This window comes from Aspergillus foveolatus (genome assembly GCF_047715535.1).
Source record: "Aspergillus foveolatus strain CBS 279.81 unplaced genomic scaffold BDW70scaffold_61, whole genome shotgun sequence".
In the NCBI taxonomy this organism is placed as follows: Eukaryota; Fungi; Ascomycota; class Eurotiomycetes; order Eurotiales; family Aspergillaceae; genus Aspergillus; species Aspergillus foveolatus.
Genome location: NW_027396125.1, coordinates 123,711 through 141,727, shown reverse-complemented (window position 1 = coordinate 141,727; position 18,017 = coordinate 123,711). Strand labels below are relative to the sequence as shown.

Sequence of the window (18,017 nt, the reverse complement as noted above, 5' to 3'; positions counted from 1 at the left end):
TCATGTGTCTGTCTTTTATTTGTTTCTCTAAGCTTGTGATATTCGTGAATACAGGACAGCTAGTTGAAAACAATACTTCCTACGCCCGTGACATTGAAGTCCCGGCGAAAATTCTCAATAGTCTCTATTGTAGGCTTTTCCTTGATCCGGCCTGGTGTGTTTCTTGCATAAAAATCCAAAAACCCTTTATATGTTTTGATATCAGGGGGAGAGCAGGCAGCGGGATGTAGCTCAAGGAATCTGGAAGAATAAGCAGCAAGCCTCCATGGCTCCAAGGGACTTACCTGTCAAAGATCATCAGACTTTGATGATACTTTCTAGCTGTTTGTGGAAGAATTGCTTCTTTAATCTCTTTACTATTGTGCTTATCAAGATTGATCACGCGTGTAAAATTAGCTACCGGTTCTTGTAGCATACTGTCTGATTAGCCTTGAATATAGGAAAAGGAATAGGAGTAAGACAGACATACAATGGGTTTTAGATAATTTATCTCTCTCTTGAGGATGTCTTTTTGGACTTTTGTCAAAATGTAGCTTCAGGTAGCTCAGGTGCAGAATATTCAGGCGCCTGAATCTTCACCTGAAGGCGCCGGAATGTGTGCGGCAAAGCGGCGACAGAACAGACGCTGGGATGGGTGAGCACCGAAATATACATGCTGTTGTATGTTTTTGGCAATTTTTTTTCTACTTGACTTCAATTATCAAACGCGGATAGAAGTGCAATGAGCCCGGAATGCGTTACTGCTTTCAGAAGTGAGTGCAGGCAAGATGGGTGCTAATGTGGTGAGAATATTACCAATATAAATGTTATCCGTATTATCTACCTACTTGGTCGAGTAGGGAGAGAATGTGAGAGTCACGCCCCTGCAAGCCGCGATCCCAAGCCAGTATTGCAGGCATCGGCAAAACAGCGACTCCCATATCCCTTACATGGACATTAAAGAGAGACTTGGGACATCTGCTTGCCAGGATCATGGCTACCCTAAGCCCAGTGCATAGAATAAGCTATATTGCATGAGATAAAGCAACTAGATCTGCTGCTCCCTAACTACCTACCTTATCAACTACCTAGCCTAGGCTTTCCAGGGCCCGTTCCAACTGTAGCTCTGGAAGTTGAGTACTGAGTCACGACTTCGATGGCGAACGACGTAAGACAATTGCCTGTTCTATTCTGGCTGACTTTCCTCTAGGCCGCCGAGAAAGCCTCGTGGCATCAGCCGCGTCGGACAATACCACACGTCTTAGAGCAGGATGGGGCTTAGTACAGGCATGTATACCGTAATGTGGGCTTCGAGGTGCCGCTAGCGAATGGCTAAGGGCCAGCCGTGAGATGTCTTGTCATGATTGCAGAGTCATCTTCCACAGAACATTGTTTTGGTGGCTATGGCTGACGCTATCATTCTTTCCATCGTTCTCAAGCTGTAGTATAAGAGGACTTCGGTTGCCAGAACTTTTAAGTTGGGAGCGCAGGAATCGTATCGCAAACTCTCCGCCCGAGGTCATTGACAACAACTAGTTCTGATGTCTATCAGTATTAGACACTTCCACTTTGCCACATATCACCCATGCAATATCGGATCTGATTGACGTTGTCGTTTCATTATCCGCATACCTGACGCACCACGATTCCGCTCTGGCATTTGAGCTCGTGAGATGTCTGCAGTTGCAGACAGTAGTTTTGACATTGATGAGAAGTTCCCGCACAACGGACTTGTATCGTAGAGACGGAAAGTTCCTGGAGACCAAAGGTAGTAGAGAGACCAAAACTACCAATGCATGCTGTGGTGCGTTAACTTCTGCTCCAGCTGAACTTGATTAAGTGAGCAGGAGTTAGTGCACTCACTAAATCATGTTCCTATTACAGTACTTAAGCCGTTGGTCTTCATTTATGGCCTATGCACCAACTGCTTCTTCAACTGCTTAAGGGATTGCCTTGTTTATTAACAAGGATAGCCATGAATTCAATCTGTAGGATATATAATCAGTACTTTCTACATGCAAAGCATGTGAAAATGATATCAGGATATCCACTAGCGAGGAGAGTAAATCGGCCCAATCCACCCACCGACCCCAGAAGCAGCCGCATCAGATTAAGAATCGGGGTAGCACAATATAGCATGCATGACGCATCCCACCTAACCTACCTCCAGTAGCATATGAGACTTCGGAGATCCATCAAACGGACGGGCCGCCACGGAACGAAGCGAGGACGCGATTATTTCCGTCGGCAAGCCAAGCATCAAATGCCGGTCGTACACGCATGGTTAATATTCTCCTATTGGCAAGGGAAAAGCCATATGCCCACATGATGCGATGACTTGTAGGGAGATCGAGGCACATCCATTTAGATCCAAATCGAGCCAGACCGGAGGCCGGAGAGATGGGTGGAGTATCACCAGTGAGGTCAGTCGTGTACGGTACGGAGAGTACTACAGTCCAGGTGGAAGGATTTGGCCCTATAGTTGTCTTTTCTAAGACCTGTCTGGCACCTGCAGGTGGGTATCATCAAGTTTATGTCGGAACACGCTGTAGGTCCTGGCTTTTGAATTATCATAACTAATATACAGTGGGTATCGAAATCGAAATTCATGCTTCCTCGTCTTCAACTTCCTCGATTTGGACGGACTTAAGTTCTTGGTCAAACCGTCGTTCTTCTTCCAGGAGTCTGGACTGTTCATCGGCGGTGGTGGTCGTTTCTGCGGGGCCGGCGTTGTACCCGGCCTTTTCTAGCCGGTCCAGCTCTTCCGGCTCTAACAGCTTGCCCTGGCCTCGTATTGATTCTTGCTTGACTCTGACTGCGGCTGGAATGAATTTGCTGACGGCTTCTTTTCGTAGGTCGCGGATTTCGGGCTTTGCCTCGTAAACTGTCTTCGATTCTGTCACCACAGGTTTCGCCGGGAGAGGATGAGGCCCGCGAGCCTGGCCGCCTGCATTCGCCTCTTTCCTTCTCTGGTACTCGCGTGGGATAGGCGGAGGCGTATCCCGTGGCATGGGTATCATCCGAACTTCTTCGTCCGTCTCGCTGCTGTCACTATCTTGGTCTCCAAAGCGTCCATGGTTATCCCGTCTTCGCTTTCCCAGTACCCCACCGTCCCTCCGTTCCCGCGGATGATCGCCACCCCGCTGGTGCTGTGAGCTCGCGAACTTGGGTGCCTTATCGCCCAAAGCTTCACGGGCCTTCAGCACGGCCCGCAAGTCCCGTTCGAGAGCTTCCAAGATCTGTTTCTCACGTGGTCGCAGGCTCTGTCCCGACTGCTCCATTTCCTTCAGCTCGTTGATTTGCCGCTGGATGCGCTCTGGATTGCGACGGGCCAGCTTCTCATTTCGGCGGGCTAGCGCTTCAGCCTTGCTTTTTTTGAGACTCTTCTGCTTTTCCAGTTTCCGCTGCGCGGCGGCCGGGTTGATCGAACGCTCCTTATCTTTAGGCATTGTAGTCTATATCTCTCCCTCTTGCCTTTCCCTGATGTTTTATTTTCCTTCAAGAACAATAGGGCCAATCTGTTCCGGTAACGGCGCGGGCGTGCGTGAGATAACAAGGTTCAGCGGGATAATCAGTGTAGCCGGGTATTCCACTTTGGTGTTGCCTATTCGATGAGGTCCTATTAAACGGCCAAATGGCGTCAGCCGGTACTCCAAACCTAGGCGACAGAAATAGAGGACCCTTCGACAACGGAGGGGTAGCGGGGAAGCATAGAGACATGCAGCAAGCTAAACAGGCATGGGAGAATCGAGGACGTTCACAGGCTGAAAGCAGGAGTAAGCTGCAGCGAGGAAAGTTACCTGAGCAAGTCGGAATCGGTGTGGGATTTCCCCAAGCCCAATCGAAGCGTCCAGACAAGTTATAGGGCTCTAGCCTCACGGGTTGGGCAGCGGTAGTTCGAGTTGTTGGATGCGCGATAGAGCTAGCAAGAAAAACGGTTGGATAAGCCTCTGCAGAGGCGTTAAAAGCGGCAAATCCGGGCGCCCGGATCTCATATAATAGGAGGAGAATATATTATATAATTGTGAATGTGGTCAGGGCGACGTTGAGATTGGATACTGAGGAACGAATGGTTAGCGAGACTGGTGCTGGACTGCGAGAGACCCAAAATTGAAGGCGGTGGGCGAGCGATACATCATACAAGGACTGTGTATATTATTTAATCTGATTAAAATATTCCTGCATGGCGAAGTTGATAGGGCAGGCATTTCTATTGAAACAATCCAGTGATTGAGACTTGAGATACTGTTGGCTGGCTAGACTGTGAGGCTCATCGCAACTGTATGTGCAAGTGCAGCTTCAGCCGTAGATACCTTGTCCCTTTTCACACCATCTATCTACTAGAGATTGATCACCTATGTAGACTGACACTCTACTCTTTTCCGCTCATCTCTTTTCTTTTTCTGTCCTCCTACTTTTCCCTCCGCATCCTGAGCCGCCCCTGCTTGCGGTCTTTCTTCCCCATCCCTGAACCGCCTCACTTAATTGTGCCATTTATATCCCACCCTCGCCCGTCCGCGTTCAAAGGGGCCTGATCGTGACTGAATCCCTTAGTCCCCGTCAGTGTAACTTTCCGACGGTTGACTAGAGAGTCGCCGCGGGCTCTTCGAGCCATCTTTCTGTATGTTTTATTCTTTTCTTACAGCCGACAATCCAATCCGTTCGCTTCCCCATCAACCCATCCCTTCATCCTTGTCTTCTTCCCTTCCCTGATTCCGAGGTTGCCAAATTAATGTCCGCAGAGGATTACTTGTCTATTTTTGAGGAGATAATCCGTTTGTTGCCGGGAGTGCTCACCTTGTCCTCGTGCCACTTCTCCGACACTACCTGTTCCTTCTCCCCTTACATTCTCCAGGTCTACCTCCACTTTCCCCGTACCGTCTTCAGCGCCCACACCGACGTCTCCGCAGTCCGCACCGCCTCGACTCTCCTCTCGGTCTTGGTCATTAGCATCATGAACTTCGGTCCGTCCTGTCCATCCACATTGAGATCGGCTGGTGCTTCCTAGACTTGAGTCGCGGTTGGAGCATGTCTCTGCGCGGACCAAATGTCCGTAGCCTCGATTCCCGACACCTCGCTTGGCCTCACCTCCTCCGAGATCCAGATTCTCCGTCAACAACAGCAGATTGCTCTACAAGGCGGTCACACTGGCAATGGGGCTTCCAGGGGCAGAGGTACTGGACGTACAAGCAACTCCAGCTCGCGCGCTGCAAGTGCCGCCAGCAGCCACGGTCGATTGCTGCTGGACCCAATGAGCCTCCGGGCACTTTCGCATCAGCTGGACGGATTACAACAACAGATTCGGAATCGCCTCGAACACGTACGTCTCACTTTCTTTACTTTTTATCCTTTTGAGAATATTTCCGATTCCGTTTCAGTGCAATTCCATGACACTTCCTTGAGCCGCTTCACTTTTCCATATGCGCAACGCAATATGCGTAATGGCCGTACAGTCAGCTAATCTAACCCCGCATTAGCTGGAGGAACAAATGCAACTGTCTATCCAAAACAGCTATGACCGCGCCGGAAACGTGATCCGCAATGCTGACGCAGAGATTGCCCGTACACGTTCGATATTATCGTCAATTGATGATTTGGAGAATGAGCTTGCAAAGATCGGACACATTAGAGAGATCGTGAGGACCTATCGTGGCCGGATAGAAGGCTTAGACCAACGCCTTGATCAAGCTGCCCGCCGACGACGATGATACATTCCTTCTCGGCTACCCCTCTGCGATTATACCTATATTCTATCACTTCTTTTTCTTTTACACCTACTCTCAGAGAACAGATCCTGAACATCGGCCCTGGAGGCGCTCCCTTCTATCGTGCACCCCCTGCACTGAATCGACGTTAATCGACGATGATTTATTTTATCCTTATCCACCCCAGATGAAACCAAGCATTCGCATACGATCATGAAACTACGACTCTCAATGACGGCTACGACCCGGACATGAAAGGCGAAAAATCACCTCAAGCACTCCAAACACTCTATATACTGTACCATGTCCTCACGGACTCTGTGATTTGAGATTGCGTCCCCGTTATGCCATGATATTTATGGCTCTGCCAGCTTGCTTGTTATGTTGTTGAGTTTTGTTCTGGTTACAATTACCCTCTTCGCATGGAAACTCAGGGAGGTTTTCTATTTGAACTCGCTTGAAGATTGGATACCTGCCTCGCGGCAATTTTTGGCTATTTCGCTGTGGAACAACAGCGCTGAGTTGAGACAGGAACTCAAAGAATATCACTCTAATTATGTTTCTAGCGTCGGAGTTTACTCGCGTTGGATGGTGCTTGGGAGTTTTTACTGCTGCTTGCTATTGCGTCTGCCATCGCTACTCTTGTTAATCTAGCTCACCTTCTGAACAGACCCCTTGTCCCATATTTTACCGGATCCTCAACAACACTCCTAGAAAATCCAGAGGTCGTAAGACCACATGCCTTCCAGCAACAGCAGGTGAACGAATAATATCTCATGTATCAGGAATCCTTAGTGGTTGTGGTAAACCATGATCCCAACCACGTAGGGCAGGGAATTGAGGTTGAAGCTCGGGGTCTGGATCCTGGATGATCTGTGAAATAAAATACCCTAAGCTTCTGGAATCTACTTTAGAACATTGCCTTCGCACCGTTGCGGAAAGAGGAACTCTCCAACAGTCACTAAATAGCGCTTGTCCTGATACCCCAGTCCGAGCGAACAGGCTTTCATACCCGACGTTAGACGAAACTGGATGTGACTGTCACAGCCTGAACATGGTAGGTTAGATTGCCACGGTATTGGAGATGCGTGGAGTTTTTATGTTGGGATGGCCAAGGTTGCGTCGTTTTCCGCTTTCCCGTCTCTCTTCCGTTCTATCATCTTTCGACTCCGCTTGTCTGTTTGAGGGAACCGCTTCTCCGTGCCGCAAATGTTGCAGCGCACGATCCGTACCTCAGCCCACGGCTTCCTGGCTCCCCGGCTTGGATTCCTGGTCTCCTCTATACAATTGGTTCCTGGTATTAACAACGTGTCGCAGCGTTTGCAGAAGGACCGTTTCTGCTCAAGTGGTAGTCGTAACTGTGATTTCTGAGATACTCCGCGCATCTGGGAGATGCAAAGTCGGGCGACTCGAAGCGCGCATTCATCGCGACAGTCGCTACGCGGTATCTTCGCCATTGGTGAAGCGGTATTCGCGTCTGACATCACCTCATCTCGGTTTGCGACATCTTCAAGTGCTCCGGCAGTTTTGGACTGGAGGTATGCGGCCGCATTGTATAGATAGTTGATTCGTGCGCGAACATAGCTGTTGCCTCCACCTTCAGAGCCTTTTTTGCCCTTTGTTTTCGCCATTGAAGCGAGTCGCCGTCAAGCGAAGAATTGGTCATTGAATCAAGCTGTGATGTGGCGATTCAAGCTAACCGAAACCAGCAGCTCAGGCGGCTGAGTGTCTGACTAATATATAATCACGTGAGTAAGCTGCTTTCTTCCTCTATCCCTCTCAACTTCACTTCAACCTTTCCTTTCATCATCGCCGCCTCTTTCAATTCATCCCGCAGCTTCCTATAAAAACCGTTGTTTGTGCCACAACCTCCCAATTTTCCGTCGAACCTCTGTTTTCGACGTCTCCGACACCGCTACTCAGAAACCGGCTTCTGAGTTTAGACGCGTCGCATTAATCAGCACTTTCCTTTCGCTTTCATCCTACTCCTAATACAACTCGCCGCAGTCTCTTAACATGTCTCACGAGGAAGATCTCATTGACTACTCCGATGAGGAGCTTCAGACCACTGATGCCGCAGCCACCACTGCCACTCCCGCCGCCAACGGGGGTCAAGCGAAGAAGGACGGCGAATTGACGGTCACTGGTGGCCGTGCGGATAAGAAGGGAAGTTATGTCGGTATTCATTCGACCGGTTTCCGCGACTTTTTGCTTAAGGGCGAACTTCTACGTGCTATCACCGATTGCGGTTTCGAACATCCTTCGGAGGGTTAGTCCATCACATATTCTTTCCCAATAGCCTTCCTCCATAGCTCCATGTTGCAACGTCCGTCCATCTCCTCGGGAAAGGGGAATCCATCCATAGTCGCTTTCTGTCATCTGTGTTTCGATCTTTGGCGCCATGGGAAAAGCTTCTTTGAAGAACGTTCCGACCAGGGCCGCGTGGCGCGGGGAGTGCTCCACGGCTTATGTCTGTCGCTTCGTTGCTCCAGTATTCATGGTGAAATATTGATATCGCCGACTTTCTCAGGAGAGTCGTTTTGTGCGATTTCTGGGTGAGACGATGTGCATCCGGAATGCGTTGCGTCATGCCAAAGATCTGGACGGAATCGTTCTCGCGCAAGAAGGGTCTAGACGTTGGCTCTATTCCCCGGCGATTGATCTGTCTGATATTTTAGCATGCTTATGGCTCGAACTTTCGAGTCGTTAGGCGAAGATGGGCCCGATCTTTTGACCTTGCGTAATCGATCTCGGGGGGATGGACGGACCTTGGAACGCGGATTGCTTTTTCTCTTTAAATTTCATGGATTCGAAACAAAGTCTAACATACCGCCGCCTCACCATAGTCCAGCAAGTCTGCATTCCCACTGCAATCCTCAATGTCGACGTTCTCTGTCAGGCCAAGTCTGGTCTTGGAAAAACCGCTGTTTTCGTCCTCACCACTCTTCACCAATTGGAGCCTGTTCCTGGAGAGTGCTCCGTTCTAGTTATGTGCCACACTCGCGAGTTGGCCTACCAGATCAAGAACGAATATGCTCGGTTCAGCAAGTACCTTCCCGACGTGAAGACCGCTGTTTTCTACGGAGGTACTCCCATCCAGAAGGATATCGAGGTCCTGTCGAACAAGGACACCTTCCCTAACATCATCGTCGGTACTCCCGGTCGTCTTAACGCTCTCGTCCGCGACAAGAAGCTCTCTCTCCGCAACGTTAAGGCTTTCGTTCTAGATGAGTGTGACAAAATGCTCGACCAAATTGGTATGTCTCTTAACCCTAATTCCTAAAGCCGGTCGCCGCTCACCCCATTAGATATGCGCCGCGATGTTCAGGAAATCTTCCGCGCTACTCCCACCGACAAGCAGGTCATGATGTTCAGTGCCACCCTTTCGCAGGACGTCCGACCTATCTGCAAGAAGTTTATGAGGAACCCGCTCGAAGTTTACGTCGACGATGACACCAAGCTTACTCTTCACGGTCTGCAGCAATACTACATCAAACTCAGTGAGGCAGAAAAGAACAGGAAGCTGAACGAGCTCCTCGACAGCCTGGAATTCAACCAGGTCATCATCTTCGTCAAAAGCACAATCCGTGCCAACGAGCTCGACAAGTTACTGCGCGAGTGTAACTTTCCCAGTATCGCCGTGCACTCTGGTGTTAGCCAGGAAGAACGGTAAGTATCCTTGATCGCTAGAACAGGAATTTAAATACTAACGACCCCCTAGTATCAAGCGCTACAAAGAATTCAAGGAATTCAACAAGCGTATCTGTGTCGCCACAGACGTGTTCGGACGTGGTATCGATATTGAGCGGATCAACCTTGCCATCAATTACGATCTGCCTGCAGATGCCGACTCTTACCTGCACCGTGTAGGTCGCGCCGGTCGTTTCGGTACCAAGGGTCTTTCCATCTCCTTCGTCAGCACTCCAGAGGATGAGCAGGTCTTGAAGGATATCGAAAAGCGATTCGAAGTCGCTCTTCCTGAGTACCCCGAGGAGGGCGTGGACTCTAGCACCTACATGGCTTAGACGTTATTATCCGCTTCTTCAGAGTGCTCACTGCTTCTTTTACTATCTATTTCGTCAGTTTGTTTTGCTTTTGGCGCGATGGTTCGGCTGTGATTTGTTGATGCGCTGGGAAGGGCATCCGGGACATCTGGGTCGAAAACTGTACTTGCAATAAAATCATTAAATTATTTCCCAATCTCTCGGTTTCAACTCGTAGTCTAGTCTCCGGTGTGAAATCATCTGTTTACCCAAAACGCTTTTCGGTGTTCTATCCCTCATTGTTAATTTTAGGTCGTCCTGCCGGATTCTTTGACAGAGTATCCGTATCCAATCTACTATCAACAGAAGAGCAACTTAGGTACCTAATCTAATGTTTGCTTTTCTCCCCTCGATTCTTCTGCAACTTCCTCGCCCTCTCAACCCAGTTCATCGCTGCAAGAGACACCCCACCATCACGGGCACACTCCCTCTCCACGATCGCGGCGACTCTCGCCAATACCTCCTCTTTTGTATCCTTGATACACTCTCCATGTCCACTCGTACTCCTTGCTAAACGAGGCCCAGATGATTTGGACAAAGATATCCCCCCAATAACCCCAATATTCCGCGTACTCGGAATTCGCATTAGTGTCTTTACTGCGACGGCATCACCAGCGTCATTCTTATTCTCATTCTTAGCCTCCCTACCAGCCTTACCAGCGGTGCCAGTGCCAGTACCAGACCCAGTAGCTACCTCATTCGCGATGGCAACGAGTTTATCCGTGAGGCTGCCATACGCCGACTGTGAAAAAGCCTTGTTGTGAGGGTTTTGGGCAGCGAGTTTATCCTTCCGCATTTGTTTAAGGTCACCTGTTTCCGGATTCTTTTCCTTTTCTTCGCCCTTTCGTTCATTCATGTCCTCTGAGCTACCCTCCTCATTCTGAGAGTGAGGCTCGTTTTCGCCTTGTTGTTTTTGATGGTTTTGAGTAGATGGGGATGAGGGCCTAGCTGACTGGGGCCGGAACCGGTGTCGCGCGCCGGAAAGGGAATGTGAGCAGCAGGGAATAGCCAGAAAGGGGGGAGGGTTTGCGGGGTTGAGGAGGGTTGATAGGATGGGTGTCCAGAGTGTCAATTCGTCGGCGTGGTTTGAGATAATGAAGGTGTCTTTTGGGAGGTTGGAAAGGGAGGTACTGGTGCTGGTGCCAGAATTAGAGCCATTGCTCTGTCCGGACTGAGGTTCTGGCAGTGGTAATTGCATCGGAGCATCCTGGTTCTTGTTCTGGATCGGACCCTGGTCCTGCGCAGCAAGGACATCCATAAAGGGCTTCGGGATATAAATCTCCTCCTTCAACCGTTCCTGTACATAAGTAGGGAAAATACTCCATGTTTTCCTGCGGCGCGCATCAAAGCCCCAACCAGAGTATCCCTCGCTAATGAGGATATAGACAAGTACACCATTTCCACACGCGATGTCAACGAAGCCTGGGAACTGTCCTGAGCCCTCCTCTGATATTAAGGATTGCTGCTTCTGTTGCTCTCGTTCATCACCAGGTACAGCCCCATACAGATTCCGCCACAACTCTATTAAGAACGCCGCAATGCTCAAATCCTCAAAGACATGTTTGCTCGGTTCCGTGCTCTCGATCCAACGCTCGTTCAAGTCCGCCGCGTACTTATTCTTCAGGCGGGAGTATGTATCCTGCACGCGATTTCGCGGAATCACATTATCCTTAATCAGCGCATAGGGCGATGATATGCTCGGTCTACAGGGGTCGAGCCTGCCCCTCGTAGTGCGGATTTGGACTTCAATTAGTTTTGTGAGGGAACGTTCCAGCCGAGTGGAGATCGAATCCGCATCGTTTTCGTAAGGGAGGAAGTGAATGGACATTGTACCCCTCGGATTCTCTGCTATATTCGGACTCGAGTTCTCTGGTCCTCCGAACTCGGCGGTATAGTCACATTCATACACAAATGCCATCGATCGGACGAGTGGATGGTAATATGGCAGCTCCTCCTTGGACGAAATATGAGGCGTATAAATCACCATGAACCGTTCCTTGGGCGCTCTCGAGTGAGGTATCCCCAGCTCCTTCTCTTTCTCTATCTGCTCCACTGCGCCCGCGTGCGAATATAAATTGCACGTCTGATCAACCGGCACATCTAGCTGTTGGTTTCGCGGAATCAGCCGCCTGATAAGCGTCTTGTGCAGCTCGAACCCCTGTACTTCGCGCGCAGGAATTTCCAACACGGGCTCCTTAACCTCCTTTTCCTCTCCAATAACATTCTGAGCCATAGTCATGGCCGTAGCCGTAGACGCCTCCTTCTCCGTCTCTTCCTGCTTCTGCGCCTCAAGAGCAGCAAGGGTAGGGCATTTTCCACTCTGCGCCAGAATATCCGCGCGAAATAGCACACTCGAAGTCAAACCCGGGTTGAGAAGGAGGTAGAGCGCTGTGTCGCCGATGTGTTCTGCTGTAAATGGCAAGTTATATTCTGTTAGGTCTGGCGAAGTGACCCATTTTTCTTCTGTGGTGGCCAGCACCGTAGACGGAATAATTGTCTGGGATAGCGGAGCGCCCGTGAGTCGGGAGACATCTCGCAAGGACTTTTTAGATCGGCTCCGTCCCATCGTAGAGTGGAGTCTGGAGTTCAAGTCTTTGGAGGGTGTGTAGGTGGTTGCAAACAATGATATAGATCGATGTTGGATGGAGTTGCTGAGACAGTGCTTGTAATTGATGTTGAAGCAATAATGGACGAGCTTGGTATACAAACTTGAACAGATCGTGACAGGGCAAATGCTCTAGCCATTGGTTGTCGAATCATGCCATTTTCAAAGTTATAGTAGACGATGGACTTTGGGGTCCTTCATCAGTAATCCAGATCCCCACAGCCGTATAACAGAATGACAAAGCTTTATACAGTCATAACTAATTATCCCTAGACAGGAACAGGCTGATAAAGAACCAGACCCTGTCCATAAATGACGCAACCATCTATTATATCCTGCACTAGGAACCACCATACATTTTTTCTCCTCCTCTTCCGCAATTTGCTAACCCTCCCTCCACATCAATTTCCTCTACATTCTCCCTTTACTTCTGATCCCGTCATAATTAAAATGGCCCCCCGCTGCTTCATAATCCGCCACGGCGAAACTGAATGGTCGCTGAACGGGCGGCACACGGGAACCACAGACCTGCCACTCACCGAGAACGGCGAGAAGCGGGTTAAGGCAACTGGAAAGGCCCTTGTCGGCAACGACAGGTTAATTGCGCCGAAAAAGCTTGTCCATGTGTATGCAGCTCTCAAGATTCTATACAACATTCCAACACGAAGTGATTGTGCTGACTATACGTTAGATATGTCTCTCCTCGCACGCGCGCCCAGCGGACGCTCGAACTGCTTGAAATCGGGTGTCGAGAGCGCCTTCCCTGGACAGAGAAGCGCAAGGCCGAAGCCGACGAGCCGATCCGGACGGAGGCGAAAGTGGAGGTTACAGAGGCTATCCGAGAATGGGATTACGGCGCCTACGAGGGTTTGACGAGTAAGCAGATCCGAGAGCTAAGGGCGGAGCGCGGGGAGGGGAGCTGGGATATTTGGCGGGATGGGTGTCCTGGGGGAGAGTATGTTACCCTGACTTTACCTCATGATTGATTCATTAATTCGCAGTTGGCTAGTCTCTATGTTGTTGAGAGTTTCCATGCTAACTATATGTACATGATAGAACACCTGAAGACGTCATGATTCGACTAGACGCGCTGATTGCCGAGATTCGAGAAAAGCACCACAAGCCGTGTTTTGAGGGCGATAAGGAGAGCGGCGACGTGCTTATCGTTGCGCACGGGCACATCCTCCGTGCGTTTGCGATGCGCTGGACGGGCCGACCGTTAACGGAGACGGCGCTGATTCTGGAGGCTGGTGGTGTAGGCACATTGAGGTACGTGCGACCGTACGAGCGACGGGATCATCCCAAAGCACTCCATTTGTGCTTGCCGCGTGGAAAGTGCAGTGCAAAGCGCATGCTGACAAGCGTATAGTTACGAGCACCATAACATCGAGGAGCCGGCGATCATCCTCGGTGGTGGATTTGTCGTGGAGAATTGAGATGAGCTGGTTCCTGCAAAGACCTGAACAATAGTTAGAGATCTATGACCCATACAATAGACAAATAAAAGGACAGTAAAATCTTACTTCATCCTAATCTCATCCTCTCTACATCCATGCTCACTTCCCTCTACCCTCTACCAATCCAGTCAACCGTAGGTAACCCTCTGCTTTACCGGTCCTCACTACCCTCCCGCTGCTGCGCCTGCTCCGCCTGCCCCGCCTTTTTGACTCCCTCTTCACCAAGCACGTTGGCAGCGCCCATAAAAAGCGCGCCCACATACCCACCCAGAAACCGCATATCGCGCGCCTGTACAGCTGTAATCTCCAGTAAACTCTTCGTGTTTGCAAGATTCGCGTTCAGTTCGGCGAGTTTTGACTCCAGCTGGGCGTATTGGCGACTTTTGGCAGCGGACATGGTGGATGAGCTGCCAGAGGGGGCCATCGAATGACGGGCGGAGTAGGATTGCGAAAGAGATTGGGAGTTGGAGTAGGAGTGGGTGTAATTGTGCGTTGAGGACATTGCGATTTGTTGTGGCATACTTCAAATCTGAGGACGCAGTGTTTGGTTTGGAGACGAGGTTTGTTTATTTAGAGTGTTCAACGAAGATCAACCGGGGATCCTCTTCCTGATCACGTGCAGCAACCATCTCAACAACCAAGTGGAGTACGAAGTATGAGTACATTTGGGTTGACCAAGATAGTTCGGACCTAGTCTACGGAATATTCAGGCTGCTGAGTGAATCAATTTTCATTTATTGTCAATCAAATAAGCACAGCGGATCAGAACCTCATTAGAAAAGCCGCAAGAACAAGTCAAGTCAAGAAATCAAACCCATGCTCTTTTATGCGCCGCAGATACAACCCGTCGAGGAGAAAGGGGTGATGGATGGTGGATGGCTATATCGAGCCCATATAGAAGACAGGAACAAATGATAGGAAACGGAGGTATAGGAGTCGGGAAGGAATGAACGAGACGTCAGCAAATGAAGGTCAAGTATTGGACACCGACATCAGAGATGCGCAGACAGGTAATGTACAGCAATGTCATGCATTAGTATAATTCGCGGCCGGGTTCGAGGGAGATGTAGTATAACCGCAGGGAAACGAGAACCGCTCTCTTCCGCGAGGACTTCCGGTTCCGTGTTCATTAGATACGACAATGTCGCAGGACTGAAAGACAAATAACCAATGCGATGTAAAACACCCACCCACATTGCGCCTATCCGAATATGAAACAAGAGGGAAGAAAAACAGAAGCAATCACGTCCCTTATGTCCCTTATGTATATGTAGTCAACAGAAACAGTACGGCAGGGAGTCGGCTCTCATCCTCCTCACCAGGCGTCTCATTAGAAGGTATCCTTTATAACAGGTAAACAACGCTGCGAAAGAAGATGTTCAAATATAGGAAACGGCGGGAAGGAATGCTGGACAGAACGCGTATGCGGAAGGAAAGGGCAAATGAGGGTTGTTTCGCTCGACCGGTGCAGCGAAAGACGGAGGCAAGTAGGCTGGGGGGGGTATCGTGGTCGTCTAGCGAACGAGCGCCGCTGCCGCGGCTTGCTGTGCGTCTAGGCTGATCTGGCTGCTATGGGCCGAGTTCTCGGATTCGAGTGTGGCACTAGCTCCACTATCACCACTTTCAGCGCTGGCGCTCGCACTTCCGGTCAGACTTCTTTGCTTGGGAGTACCCTTGGCGGAGTATGGGTTGCTCACCCCATATTGTTGTTCAACTTGCTGCGGACCTACAGCATTTCCTTGCCCAGGAGGGTGCCTGGGGGCAGGCGCCCGCATTGGCCCGGGCGGCGACGGATGGCCCCCATTCATATGACCATTCGGTGGGCCATTCGGAGGACCGTGCAAATGCCCGTTCATAGGACCGTTCATATGGCCATTAGGCGGCATAAAACCATCTTGTGCGGTGCCTGGCCGGCCCATTCGGGGGCCGGGGCCACCAAACGGCGTCCCTGGAGACTGGCTATTCCGCCTGCTACCGGGGTAACCAGGGTGTGGAAGGTCACCCATTCGGCTTGCGGTCAAAGAGTTGGCACGAGATCCTTGTTGCATTTGGTTTCTGTCAACGGACCCGTAGCGATTGGATGAGTAGGCCATCATAGGGTTGTCCATGAGCGAGTCATGAAGACCAGGGATCTCTTGCATAATGCGATCACTAGCACGTTTCCTCCCTCCAAAGTATCGACCAAAGGAAGACCTGCCGCTGTTCATGTTGGCCTCAGGATTCTTGCGGAATTCTCTGGCGCTTGGGGCTTTCTTTGTTCGTCGCGACGTTATGCTCATCATATCCACACTATCCGGGTCAATGTGTGGAATAGGGATATTATCCATGGGGTCAAAGTAGTCATCTTCGTCCTCCTCGTCGAGTACCGACCTAGGCGGAGGAGGCCTGCGCGGTCCTCGCCTCATATTCATTTCTTGTTCCCGAAGCATCAGCTCCCGCTGACGCAGAGCTAATTCTCGCTCCCTCAAGGCAATATCTGCGGCCGACGGGGGAGGGCCAGGGGGGCCACCGGGAGACATATCATGATAACCGTTAGTTGCAGGTTGAGGAGTCGCGCCATCCGGGGCATCTTCATAAAGCATCAAGTGACTGAATTCTTCGAGGCCTTCTAATGAAGGCTCGCGAGGAATACGGCCAGCAGAGGGATGCGGCTGGGCACTCGGAGGTCTAGATGGCGGGCCTCGGCGCGGCGGCATCATCCCTGATGTGACCCTAGAAGATGGTGGGCGCATCGGACCGTTTCTTGGAGGCGGAACTGAGGAGACTCGAGGAGGCGGTTGAGCCACGGCGGGTGGAGTTGCGTCTCGGGGTTTGTTCAAGTTCGTGGTATTGACATGGTGCAGTAGGGCATATAGAGTCTCGATACGAGGAACCTTGACACCTGACTGCGTAGCTAGTTTTATAGGCGATCCGAGATATGTTTCAAGCTCCATTGGCCGTCGGTGCTGGAAATCCTGGTACATTGTGCTCAGTGTATCGATGGAGGTCATTTTGTCAATGGTCTTTTGACTGAAATCGTTCGGAAAAGAACAACCGTGCGCTGTAGCCAGGTCGACAAGCTCTTGGATAAGATCGGAGACTAGCTGACGTACTCCCATTTTCTCTAACAGTTGTTTAGGATTTGGACTCTCAAATATGACACTTGCCGGGTGGAACGCAATAGGCCTAGACTGTCAGTAGTCGAGTATCAAGAGGATTCAGCGCCGCTTACCCGATCATACGCTCAAACTGCTCCTGTCTAATGTTGGACGATACTTTGCAGTTGACCTGTCCAGACGCCAGCGTCATCGCCAGCGCTTGAGCCATATCATTCTGAATTTCAGCCGGGATTCCGGAGTTACTACTTGTAGCCCCAACCCAGATATCTGATGAGTTGATGTGCTCAAATTCGCTCGGCCCAGTCTGGGTTATCTCGACACCGGATACAAGGGACAAAATGACGTTGGTGGGAAATCGCTGTTCGAGGTGTGATTCGACTCCGAGGGTATTTGAAGTATTGACCAAGATGCATGTGTGTTGAGGGGTGACGACAGACTCGATGACGGCGGCCAGATCGTACACATCGGGGAGCGCCTTGACGCACAGGATGACATAGTCGAATGCGTTTTCACGAGATGCGGCATCTTCCGGAGAGCGTACAACTAGGGAAATAACCATCAGTAACGTTGCTCGATACGAATGATCCGGATCTGGAGAGCTCACCATGACGGGGTTTAAATCGTTCAGTTCCGAATGCTTTCGACCTAGATAGCCGGTTAACATACTAGCGTTCATCGAAAGGACTCGTAAGAACGCACTTCATCGTCACTCCATATTGAGAAACGGCCTCGAAATTGGCTTTCCAGACTAGCGTCACGTCGCAGGATGTGGTTGCCTGGAGTCTCCAGGAGAGGAACGCAGAGATGCCATTGCTGCCCACTAAACAGGTTTTCGTTAGACGACGAACCATTTTCGGAGGAGCCGGGAGGTTGGAAAAAAGGGACTGCTCTGAACGATCGCGAGGTGCAACAGGGCTATTTGAAAGCACCAGGTCGAGTCGGACGAGCATAGCCCCGGAGTAACTAACCTGACAAAATGCGCAGGCGCGGCGGAGGAGCCATGATAAGCGATCGAAAATGGAAGGAAGCTGTTCCCGCCAGCCAGGATTTAATTAAGATTAAGGGTGACAGCTATTAACAGCAACTCGACGGACGTTAGTCTTCTATCGCGGAACGAGCGGACGCGATTC

General features: G+C 50.5%; 9 protein-coding genes across 9 annotated transcripts; 4 read left to right on the top strand and 5 right to left on the bottom strand.

The window, feature by feature from the left end:
* Nucleotides 1-2,585: 2,585 nt before the first annotated feature.
* BDW70DRAFT_170913 (WW domain binding protein 11) lies at nucleotides 2,586-3,550 on the bottom strand (the record flags this gene model as incomplete). The annotated part of the gene is made up of 1 exon (XM_073743058.1): nucleotides 2,586-3,550. The coding sequence occupies exon 1, from the start codon at nucleotides 3,426-3,428 to the stop codon at nucleotides 2,586-2,588; it is 843 nt and encodes a 280-aa protein (XP_073592794.1). The 5' UTR covers nucleotides 3,429-3,550.
* A 1,281-nt stretch (nucleotides 3,551-4,831) lies between these two features.
* Nucleotides 4,832-5,876, top strand: BDW70DRAFT_104847 (uncharacterized protein). Its single transcript, XM_073734375.1, has 2 exons — nucleotides 4,832-5,299; nucleotides 5,457-5,876. The coding sequence occupies exons 1-2, from the start codon at nucleotides 5,027-5,029 to the stop codon at nucleotides 5,685-5,687; spliced, it is 504 nt and encodes a 167-aa protein (XP_073592793.1). The 5' UTR covers nucleotides 4,832-5,026; the 3' UTR covers nucleotides 5,688-5,876.
* On the top strand, nucleotides 5,877-6,410 carry BDW70DRAFT_104840 (uncharacterized protein). The gene has a single exon (XM_073734374.1). It carries the CDS (start codon nucleotides 6,066-6,068, stop codon nucleotides 6,336-6,338), a length of 273 nt encoding a protein of 90 aa, XP_073592792.1. The 5' UTR covers nucleotides 5,877-6,065; the 3' UTR covers nucleotides 6,339-6,410.
* A 45-nt stretch (nucleotides 6,411-6,455) lies between these two features.
* On the bottom strand, nucleotides 6,456-7,330 carry BDW70DRAFT_142635 (ribonuclease P Rpr2/Rpp21/SNM1 subunit). Its single transcript, XM_073737957.1, has one exon. It carries the CDS (start codon nucleotides 7,313-7,315, stop codon nucleotides 6,782-6,784), a length of 534 nt encoding a protein of 177 aa, XP_073592791.1. The 5' UTR covers nucleotides 7,316-7,330; the 3' UTR covers nucleotides 6,456-6,781.
* A 165-nt stretch (nucleotides 7,331-7,495) lies between these two features.
* BDW70DRAFT_142634 (ATP-dependent RNA helicase SUB2) lies at nucleotides 7,496-9,997 on the top strand. The gene is made up of 4 exons (XM_073737956.1): nucleotides 7,496-7,953; nucleotides 8,531-8,941; nucleotides 8,993-9,353; nucleotides 9,406-9,997. Exons 1-4 carry the CDS (start codon nucleotides 7,701-7,703, stop codon nucleotides 9,707-9,709), a joined length of 1,329 nt encoding a protein of 442 aa, XP_073592790.1. The 5' UTR covers nucleotides 7,496-7,700; the 3' UTR covers nucleotides 9,710-9,997.
* On the bottom strand, nucleotides 9,512-12,472 carry trm44 (tRNA (uracil) methyltransferase; the record flags this gene model as incomplete). The annotated part of the gene is made up of 3 exons (XM_073743057.1): nucleotides 9,512-10,324; nucleotides 10,465-12,136; nucleotides 12,349-12,472. The coding sequence occupies 3 exons, from the start codon at nucleotides 12,470-12,472 to the stop codon at nucleotides 10,141-10,143; spliced, it is 1,980 nt and encodes a 659-aa protein (XP_073592789.1). The 3' UTR covers nucleotides 9,512-10,140.
* Nucleotides 12,473-12,782: 310 nt separating this feature from the next.
* Nucleotides 12,783-13,768, top strand: BDW70DRAFT_152914 (histidine phosphatase family protein; the record flags this gene model as incomplete). Its single annotated transcript, XM_073739533.1, has 4 exons — nucleotides 12,783-12,958; nucleotides 13,024-13,287; nucleotides 13,389-13,601; nucleotides 13,702-13,768. The coding sequence occupies 4 exons, from the start codon at nucleotides 12,783-12,785 to the stop codon at nucleotides 13,766-13,768; spliced, it is 720 nt and encodes a 239-aa protein (XP_073592788.1).
* Nucleotides 13,769-13,859: 91 nt separating this feature from the next.
* Nucleotides 13,860-14,336, bottom strand: BDW70DRAFT_142624 (DASH complex subunit HSK3 family protein). Its single transcript, XM_073737955.1, has one exon. The coding sequence runs from the start codon at nucleotides 14,307-14,309 to the stop codon at nucleotides 13,941-13,943; it is 369 nt and encodes a 122-aa protein (XP_073592787.1). The 5' UTR covers nucleotides 14,310-14,336; the 3' UTR covers nucleotides 13,860-13,940.
* A 967-nt stretch (nucleotides 14,337-15,303) lies between these two features.
* BDW70DRAFT_152913 (ketopantoate reductase PanE/ApbA-domain-containing protein) lies at nucleotides 15,304-17,889 on the bottom strand (the record flags this gene model as incomplete). Its single annotated transcript, XM_073739532.1, has 5 exons — nucleotides 15,304-16,954; nucleotides 17,001-17,430; nucleotides 17,492-17,532; nucleotides 17,587-17,707; nucleotides 17,856-17,889. 5 exons carry the CDS (start codon nucleotides 17,887-17,889, stop codon nucleotides 15,304-15,306), a joined length of 2,277 nt encoding a protein of 758 aa, XP_073592786.1.
* Nucleotides 17,890-18,017: the final 128 nt, after the last annotated feature.